At 47.4% G+C, this 10,089-nt stretch overlaps 1 protein-coding gene across 1 annotated transcript; it reads right to left on the reverse strand.

The window, feature by feature from the left end:
• Positions 1 to 1,881: 1,881 nt before the first annotated feature.
• On the reverse strand, positions 1,882 to 9,076 carry LOC139015974 (putative DBH-like monooxygenase protein 2). Its single transcript, XM_070423526.1, has 13 exons — positions 8,789 to 9,076; positions 7,783 to 7,929; positions 7,103 to 7,264; positions 6,781 to 6,864; positions 5,837 to 6,004; positions 5,561 to 5,663; positions 5,218 to 5,384; positions 4,822 to 4,913; positions 4,444 to 4,540; positions 4,248 to 4,307; positions 3,244 to 3,374; positions 2,415 to 2,529; positions 1,882 to 2,124 (listed from the first exon to the last, which is right to left on the reverse strand). Exons 1-13 carry the CDS (start codon positions 9,074 to 9,076, stop codon positions 1,882 to 1,884), a joined length of 1,857 nt encoding a protein of 618 aa, XP_070279627.1.
• Between the last annotated feature and the right edge of the window lie 1,013 nt (positions 9,077 to 10,089).

The raw sequence follows: 10,089 nt of genomic DNA on the forward strand, positions 1-10,089 counted from the left end.
CAGAATTAATTTTAAAACATTTTTTGATATGGAGATAACTTTTGACTTCTCAGATGTCTACTCATAAGCTTAAACTTCTCATCTTAAACCATCTTTCTGCTAGCCTTTCACTTTTTCAATGGTGGCTACTATTTTCCTACTAATTATCTTGATTAAAGTTCCCTATTTCTCAAACATTCCTCTCATGACCTCTAGTTGAAAAATTTAAAACAGATTTGTTGACTTCTATTAAATGTAGATAATTAAATAAAATAGTTATTTAAATAATTTTCTATAGAAAGCTAGTGATTTTCATTTATTACACTTGACAGTGAAATTAATCCAAGGGTATATACTATAGCATGCAAACTGGAAGTTCTCTGCTCAGAGTAGTCAAAAACTCTTATTTGGAAAAACTTTTCTAAAAGGAAAATCTCCATTTTCCTTGACTGATGACAACAGAGATGCCTCAAAGTGAACATAGACAATCCTCTGGTTTCTGGAGAGCGTAGTTTTTCCCATAATCATGAACTTCGGAAAACTTGATTTAAAGTCAGCAAGTCCCTCTGCTTATACATCATGAGGCCTCGAAGTGACCCTAAACATTGCAAATATCCAACTGAGATGGAAGGAGCTAAATGGGAACACTGAAGGTTTTGCAAAATCTCAGAAGGGAGCATCCAGAATTCTCCAGAAAAAAAAAATAACAGTGAGGGTCATGGGCTTGGTATCTTCCATGCACCTCACCACTCCCAGAGGAAGGGTGTTGCTCTGCCGGGAAGCAGGGCTGTGATGTTAGACCAAGGCTCAGCCCCTGAAGCAGTGGTCTCCAAGTAATGAAGAGCCAGAGTAGGGATTCCTTCCAGAAGACATTAATAATGAGCAAGGCAATTCATAGAGAAACACAGTGACATTAAAGCTCAAAGGATAGGGTGGCACAGAGCTTCTCAAGCTTAGAAGACAGAAAGCCCTATTGAGCTCTCAGAGCAGCAGCCACCACAGGCCTGTCAACTGTGGTTGCAAACTGCAGGCTCTGTCCATGTGAACCTCCTTGACATGTTCTGGGCTCCAGAGCCAAGGACTACCTCTCTCCACCTTATCCTTCTGTCCTCAGAGCCCAATTCAACTGGCCTGGCCAGTTAGGGCTCTTCACACCTGGTGATTTGAGTGTTAAGAATGTGACATTTGATGGGATAAAGATCATCCAATAGTAGAGGCATGGTGAGGAGAGCAAGACTGCATTATATGTGGCATTTGGGGCAGCCAGGTCCTCTGATGCCCTCTGGATGCCTTCTACTGAGCAATTTAAGAGACCACCCAGCTGTCTCTACTGGACTAAAGGCTCAAAAGAAAAAGATGGCAACAGGAAGCAAGTTTAGTTCTATGTAATCTGATGTCTTAAGCTTTGTCCCTTATAAACACAACTCTCTCTTTACCACATATCACACATGTGGTCTGCTGCATCTGCCTTATGGGGGAGGGTTGCACAAAATGTCAGAAGAAGAGAGAAGCAGGAGGCCCCTCTAGGGCCAGCATGGGAGGAGAAGGGTTCTAGGGTTCTCCATTTGCTTTCAAGCTCCCACCTCCCCACATGGCACCCCCTTGAGTGAGCTGGAGCATCAGACTTCTCAGAGAGTGGTCCACTACCTCACATCCAAACTTGGATCCAGATTTTGTCAGAAAACCTGAGGTCCCACTGGTGCTACTAAAACTTTCAAGGATGAATTGCATAGCTGGTCATGGACGAACCTTATGGAGTATTACAGTGGCCAGGCTTGCAGTGTCCTCCCTTGGGGCCACAGATGGGGGATATTTTGGGAGCCAAAAGAGTGGAGTTTCTGTGTTTGATGATCAGGGGACTGAGCAGAGTGGGGACTAGGTATTTGACATGAGGAGACAGTGTCAGATTCCAGCCTGCAGGGTAGCAAGGAGCCAAAAGAAGGCCCCCTGCCCAAACAAGAGGGCAGCCATAGGGAAGTGCCTCAGGGTAGCATTGCCAGAGGCCAAGAGGGCCATTGGTGCAGCCCTGAAGCCTGCAGGGGTCTCATCCTGGGGCTCCACTTTGCCTCCCGATGACTCTAAACAGGGCCCCCGAGGCGTAGGGATGATTTCTGGAATCCAGCCTGTTGTGTTTTCCACTACTTCCTGCAGGAGAAAAGGGAAAAAATGGACAAAAGTAGAAGCCTCCCCACCTTGTTTCCTTTTCTTGGACCTTACTTAGTTATACCTGTCCTTGCAGCCTCACAGACTAACTGGGAGACTCCAATCCCACCCCCAAACCCAGAGCTGCATAAGCCCAACTTTCTTTGTCATTGGCCTCTTCTTCCTTGACCTAGTGTTCCTATCATTGTCATTCACCGCCCTCATTCTTCTCTAATTCTGGCTTCTCCCAATATCACCCCATATCCCTCCATCCTTAACCCTAAGATGCTCACGTCAATGGTCTTTATTAACACGGTTTGCTGGGCCTCCTTGCAGGCTTTCTCAGCCTTCTTAATGTTCTCCAGGGTCCACTCAACATTGTTCATGGCCATCATGCCCTCCATGGAACTGCATGGACAAGGGCAGGTAGGGGGACAGATAATAGTTTAGGGTCAACTTAAAGCCTTGACAAAGGTGTATGAAATATCCTCACTTTTGTGAATGCCAGTTTCATGTCAGCATAAACTGAAAGGGGTGTCTTATAAATCAACTAGAGGCCCACTGCATGAATTTGTGCATAGGTGGGGTTCAGCCAGCCGCTCTGATCAGAGCAATCGGGCCAGACTGGCTGGGGGAAGGGGATACAGGAGGTTGGCCGGCCAGCCCTGCCCTCTGTTCAAACTCCTGGTCAAAGGAACAATTTGCATATTAGCCTTTTATTATATAGGATGAAATAGAAATAAGTTTGGCAGAAGTAGAATTATCATTAGGACTCAGAGAAAAGAATTTTTAAGAGTAAAAAAGAGAAACATCTAATTCTTTAAAGAAGTGGTTCTTAATCGGAGAGCTATGAAGTCTAAGGATGTTGGAGTAACTTCAGGGAACCTGTAAATGCCCTAAAATTATATGTGAAATGGGGTGTGTCTGCACAGATGTGCATTCTTGGAAAGGAGTCTCAGAGAGAACCCTTACCTCCAACTAATGAAGGGCCTCTACCTGAAAGTAAACACAGTCTGACTGAATCAGGTAGTGCACGAGAAAAAGGCAGACTGAGAATTTGTACATAAGTGATCTCACTTCTAGAGGTCACATTTGAGGATTTTAGGGTCCAGGATGACTCACTCTGATGCCTCCTCCCCCAGCTCATGGGCCACATAGATGATGTCAGGGTACCCCATGCAGCTGGAGATGTTGTTTCGGGGATAGTAGAAGAGGAAGACGAGGCACATCTCATTAATGGTGCTGGGACCCCCCTGGAAAAGAAGAGGGAGACAGATGGAGAGACAAAGATACAAAGGCATGCAGAGAGAACAAGGCAGGCAGAAATTGTTTAGGTATCCATTCTACCAATGAAGCTGTTTTCCTTTCTCCTTAACCTCCAGCTAACTCACTGATCCTTACCACTCCTCACCACACCTCTTCCTTCCACCTTCTCTATTTCCAGTTGGTGGACAGTTATTCATGTCATTTCCAAAGAAATTTCTCACATATCTTCCCATTCCTCTATATTTCCATGGCCACTTTCTTGGTTTGAGGAGATAAGACAAAATATTAATTTTTTTAAAGCCACTTCCTCAGGAGCTTCTCCAGAATTTCCCATCGGTACACATCTAATTCAGGACCCACTCAAATATGTCACATGTTCTCATCACTCCAGGGAGACCTTATGGTTTTCCCTATGAATTTCCCTAGTACATTATCTCCATTCTACTCTAATGATGCATATCACTTTCTACCTTGTGTTAGAATCATTTTAAGAGCAGCGTTTTCTTCCTCAGTAGCAAGCAACTCCTTTTGAATCTGACAAGCATGGAACCATTCCTTACACACAATATAGATGGGGTTCCTTGTGACCATAATAACAATAGCTGACTCTAATTGAGCACCTGCTACAAGTCAGACAGTGACCTAGATGCTTTACATGTATTAATCAACTCTCATAACACTTATGCAATGGATAATATTGTTGATTCTTTTATACATTAGAAAACTGAGACACAAAGAACTTGAATAACTTGTCTACAGTTAGAAAGCTACTAATGATTGTGTTGGCATTCAAAGCCAGGCAATGAGGCTTCAAGTCCATGCGTTTGTCATGGTGACTATGCGGGGAGAGAGCTACTTACAAAAGTCAAGGAGTCTCGGTCCAGTGTCTGGTAGTGACACTCTATTAGCAATTCGTCTCCCTATTTAGAGTGAAACACAGAGGCCAAAAGTAAGACATAGAGAGACTGGACTGATCTTAGAACTACCCTGGCTAACACTAATGAGCCCTGAGCCTGCCTGTCCCTGACGCCAGCCATGCCTCCCCCAGGGTCCCACCGGCTTGATCTCCACTCGATGAGGTAAATCTCGAGTCTCCTGCAGATTGAAGTCATAGGTGTCATCTTTACAGATTGTTCGGAGTTGTGTTCCATTTCTGGAGGGAGAGAAAGAGAGGAGACAGGAATAAGGTGAGGAAGATGAAGTGGGGAGGGTGTCTATCAATATAGAAGCTGTGTGGGGTGTCACTCTGTGGGTCTAGTTTGCTCATAAAACAAGAAAGCTCCTCCTTCTACAGTCTTCCTCAAGGCGTCTCTGCTCTGTGGATAATTCTGGTTCCTCCTTACTCCTAAACTTATACTGAAGAATAAATAACTTTCTAAGATTTATTCCCACATGCACAAGGGAAAGCTTCAAATCCATGCCTTCTTCCCTTACCTGTACTGCACAGCCTGCAGAGCCCGCCCAGCCAGATGGGTATGGAGCAGGTAGCCATATACCTGTATGTCAGGCACCGGGGCCCCATTCATCTGTGACAGGGAGGAGAGGCAGCTGGTTAGTTAAGAACTCTCATCTTGCCCTGCCCCTTGATTTTCCACCCCTACTATTTGACATCTTCTCTCATAACTGACATTAACCCCTTTAGTTTTCACTTGGCCCAAATCCCTGCCCCACTCCCCCTGTCCCCAAAGCCCTGACTCCTTCCATCCCTTGCATAATCCCAGTTAGCGATTTTCCTGAGCACCAGGCTATAGTCATTGTCCAAGTGTCGGGTGCAGGCTGTATGTGCTGTGGATCAGACAAGATCTGTGATGGGGAACCTCCCAGCCTCACCTCTTCAAACTTCTCTGTCTTACACAGTCCGTAGGACATGAAGGACTCAGCACCCGGGGGGATGAAGTGGATGGGGAACGTGAGGAAGCCCAGCTGCAGGACTCCCATGTCGTATTTGCGCAGGTGTGCCGTGTAGTACATTCGAATCCCCGAGGTGTCGTGCACACCTGGTGCAGAAAGGCAAACCACAGAAGGCAGGAGAGGAGTTCACAGCGTGGGGAGAAAGAGGCCCAGGAAAGCTGTTAGCAAAAGGAGTCAGCACACATCCCAAGACACCTTCCCAATTCCTGGAGGCATCAGACAGCCTGCCCAGCTTTTCTTCCATAAATGCTCAGATGCTCACCAGGCAGATTGTGAAAATTGCTGTAATGAATTTCCAGTCGGATCCACTGGGGGTCCAAGGGGGTCCCAATAGAGACGCCCACATCATCTGGAAACTGGTAACTCTGTTGAATGAAGGGAATTGGCAGCAAGAAAGACTGGAGCTGGGTGCAGGCTGGGAGCTAGGTGCAGGGACCCATCCCAGACCTCCCTGTCTCCCAACCTTCATCAGCCCAGCAATTGCAGTTCCCAACAGCATGCACCCCTTAGCCACCTATCTCCTCATCACAGGACTCACTGTGCCCCCGACAGCCCAGCCCACGATGACCTGGGAGCAGAGGGAGAAGGCGGGGTCAGCCCCATAGCAGTCGCTGATGCCCGTGGGCAGAGCACTGGCATTGCCACAGGCGTACACAAGGATGTGATGCACCATCGTCTCATTGTGGTAAACCAGCTTGGGCTCAAACTGGTAGGAGGGGAGAAGGGCAAAGCATAGATATGATCCTCTATGCTATGTCAAGTCCTATTCCCCACGTTCCCCTTCCCCAAATAAAACTGCACCCATTTTCTGCTTCTCTTTGATTTTCTTTCTCTTACATTCATTTTTTCTTCCCTAACCTGTCATTTTCCCCCTCAACTCTGACTCCTCTCTCTCTTCCACCCTTTTAAAACATCTCCCTGAGAGCATAGCATGCTAAAACCCATGACTTCAGACTTACTAACCTCATTAGTCTGTGATATCTGAGCATGAAACCACTTCTTGTTGGATTCTCTCACTAAAGAAAATATGGTTCCCACACTTTTGCCACTTACTATAAGATCATACTTTTATTTATTTAATCAAAATTGGAACCACCCAAATGTGGAATCAGGTGGCCAAGTTTGCGTTCCCTCTAGCCCTTGGCCATGTTCCTCCCAGCCAACACCTCCTCCTGGGCTAAGAGCACAATTCTGGGGCTGGGGTGGGGCTTACATTTTGTTCTTTGCAAACTTATGAATTCGTGAATTTCATCAAAATCTCAGATGCATTGTGGGGCTGGAGTGAAACAGTGCTGGGAGCTATAGTTCTGGGCTCAGGAAATCAGGAAACTACCATGTCCACCAAACCTAGCCTGGCCCCATGTTAGCCCCACTGCTTCCCTTCTGCTTCCTCCCAGCAATCATCTGACTGACACCATCCCCTCCCAATCCACTGAGCTGCTCGACCGCCTTGACAGTGTCCCATCGTCTGGTTCCCCATACCTTGTAGATGTGATGCTTCTTACTGACGATGGGGAGAGGGAGGAAGGTGCAGGCATATGTGGTGTCATCCTCTGGGATAAGGAACTGAAGAGAGACACACAGAGGCTAGGCTTGGGTGGGGGTGAGCCTCCCAGAGAATCAAGGAAAGGGACAGACCAGGGAAGAGTGTCCACTTTAAGGTCAGTATGGTCATCCTCCAGGGACTGAGAAAAGTCAGAGAAACTTCAATTCTAGGAACATACTGAGTATTGGGTACAAGAGGAGGGTGTGGATTGACTGGGAAGGGGGCTGTAGGAGGCTGGGTGTGATGGAGGGATCTTACATCAATGATCTCCAAGTCATGGATGATTGTGTCCTCAGGTACATCAAGATCATCTGGGTGGACTATTTGTAGCAGGAAGATGGACTTGACAAAAGTACGCTCCGGGTCCAGCTTCAGCATGTCATCCAGGCCGTAGGCGGCCAGCACTCTCACCGTGTCACTCTAGGGGAACCATGGGCATTGAGATGCTACGCCCATGAGCAGCATTTTGCACACACCCAAGGACCAACATAAACCACTTGCTCATGTCTACACAGTGGGATGGAAAGAGCTTCAGGTTCAGGGGTGAGAGCTAGTCAGGTCCTAGTTCTGCCTCTGAGGCCAACTTGTTGGAAACGTTGAGCAAGGCACATCCCCTCTCTTATTCCCTCTCTATGCCTGTGTCCACACCTGGTAAATGACACTCTAAAGTTCAGTGAAATTGGACAGGGTACTTCACAAGAGGAAGGCTGGGGAGGGTGGAGGTGGCGGGGGTGGGGGGTGGGGGCTGAATCAGTGGGAAGTCATTCCATAGAAGGCTGGTAGAGTTTAAGAGTAGGAATAATTGAAATGGAGATAGAAGTCTTAGGAACTGTGCCTGGCTACTTGAGATGCATGAACATTCCAGCATAGGAATGACTATACCTCCCAGAAGAAAAAGCAGTCTGTGCTCAAATACTTTTCTCCCCTCCTTAATTTACCGTAATGTCTTTGTCATGAGGGTCACAAGAGCGGAAGGGCCTGGAGAAAAGCATGGTGGTATAGACACCATCTTCTGTTAAACCCAGCAGCTTAGCATCCTGACTCCCGTCCTCCTCCAGGGTGTCTTCATCCACCAGATGCTGATCCTGGGGTCCAGTGAAGGTCAAGGGTAAGAACCAGGAGTCCCAAGAACAGCCAGTATCCCTTTAGCTCCCCTAAGATACTAGTTTAACAGAACCGAGGGCTTCTTTATTATGTACTTTGCTCCTAGGACAGACATGGCATCAAGGGTGGAACCTTGGGGCAGAGGGTTGGACGTCTGGTGGGAGTTTCACCACCTTGCTTGACTTCAGTTTCAAATCTTACATCCATTGATCCTACTATTCCTGTATCTCTAACCCTTGAAATCTCACTTACTCTCTGAACTCTCTATGTTATTCATCCTGTCCTGTGGCTCTTAACATGGACACTTCCCTATATCAGTGCAGGAGATGGGTGAGCCGCTTCTTTGTCTGTTAAATGGGATAATCATCATCCACCTCATAGTGATTCTGTGAGGTTTAACATGCAAAGGATTTGGAGCAATGCCTGGTTTCTCAAAAGTACATAACAATTTTAAGCTAAACATGCTTCTGTGGCTGTTGTAATTAGACTATTTCGTGCTGTGGTGTACCTGACGGAGCTGGAAGGAAATTGAGGAGGAAGACTGTCTCAAACAGCTGTGACTCTCCCCCATGACCTGCATTAAGTGGGCTGTTAGCAGGCATATGGGACAGGACTCTCTCAGTCCAGTGGTCCATTCCTTAGCACCTAGGGACATGGAGTCCGGAAGGCTTAGACTGAATCTCTCCAATGGCCATTTCTGCAGGGAGAGGTCAGCAGCCAGCTGGTGGTCTGGGCACGTGCCTGCATGTTTGGAAATTGTGGATCCTTCCTGGACTCAAAGCCATCACGAACCCCAGCAAGAGACCCGCATCCTTGGAAGAAAGTCACCCTCCAACTTACCGAGAAATAGACATTGCCATCAGGCAAGACTCCTCCAACAACTAGATCGGCTCCCACGAAGGTGTAGCCATTTGTGACCCCCAAGCCCACCCAGCCAGCTGTTCGGACCTGGAGCTCAAAAGTGATCATCTCAGCCTCAAGGTCAAAGTCCCAGCGCAGGAAAATGACATTGGAAGGATCTAGGAACCTGGAATAACGCAATCGAGAGGTGGGACCAAGGTGGTTGCCTCGGGAGGGGGCTGCCAGAACCATAAGTAGAAGGAGCCTGAAGAGAAGGTCACAGGCCATGGCTCTTGGGATCTGGAGCATCTCTGCTGCAAGTGACCACTCAATAAGTATGGACTTATATGTGCTTCCCCTGCTCTAGGCACCATGCCATAGGGGAGGGACAGACTGGGGTTCTTCTGATCTGATCATCCCCTGGGCTCAGAGTGGTGCCACTTACATAACCCTGGCGGGATAAGGTGTCCAGAGAGGGTGAAGAGCAGATTGCTCTTGCCCTGGACTGGGGACTTATTGTGAAATTCTCAGGAGTAAATCTTTTAGCCTCTTCCACCCAACCCCATGCCAGTGTCCTGCCAATGGGGACCTTACAGAATCAGGGGAGGGTTAGTTCCTCTCCTCTTTTCTTTTCTCCTCTCCTCTCCTCTCCTCCCTCCCCTTTTCTCTCCCCATCCCTGGATCCTTGGATGTCCTTACTGAGCACTCTGTCCTCTGGCATATGTCCCCCACCCCAGTTTTCATGGGCATTTTCTATATATAGAAATGGGCATGAGCAGAGGTGTGGTGGGAGTGCCTTTGAACCTGCCTCCCAGTCCAGCAGGAAGGAGAGAAGTTGTTGGGAGGGAGTTAGGGGAAGGCTATGATTTCCATCTCCTGTGGGAGTTTTTTGCTGCTAATCCCTGGAAGGACATGTGGAGGTGAAGGAGCCATAATCAGCTTTCAGGTGGGCGAGTCTGGACAGCTTTGAGTTTTTGCACATTCCTGGGGAGGGGCAAGGAGGAGGAGGAGGAGGTGAGGGGAAGCAGAGGGAGAGAAAGGGGATAAACGAGAACTTGCCTCTGAGAGGCTTTGTGCTTTATCTTTCCTCCCAGGAAACCTACAGGGACTTCCACTGGAGGCTTGGTCCAGCATCCCACTGGTATTGTGCAAATAATAATCGGCCAGAAAAAAATGTTAGAATATTAGAACATAAGAGTAAAAAGTGATATTAGATCCACTAAATTTCCCAAAATTCCAATCCACTTAATTTTTAGATGAGGAAACAGAAACACCAAGGGTAACATGAATAATGTATGTGC

Source organism: Myotis yumanensis, unplaced genomic scaffold, assembly GCF_028538775.1.
Source record: "Myotis yumanensis isolate MYYU_CA2020_CCGP unplaced genomic scaffold, mMyoYum1.0.hap1 SCAF_9, whole genome shotgun sequence".
Lineage (NCBI taxonomy): Eukaryota > Metazoa > Chordata > Mammalia > Chiroptera > Vespertilionidae > Myotis > Myotis yumanensis.

Bases quoted from the DNA above. Each gene is read 5' to 3' on its own strand.
- LOC139015974 (XM_070423526.1), bottom strand. From the start codon at position 9,076: ATGGCCTGTGACCTTCTCTTCAGGCTCCTTCTACTTATGGTTCTGGCA. The intron at 6,865-7,102 runs GTAAGATCCCTC...GTCTCTCTTCAG, and splicing joins ATGACTTGGAGATCATTGAT to TTCCTTATCCCAGAGGATGA. The intron at 5,385-5,560 runs GTGAGCATCTGA...TTTCTGCACCAG, and splicing joins CAATTTTCACAATCTGCCTG to GTGTGCACGACACCTCGGGG.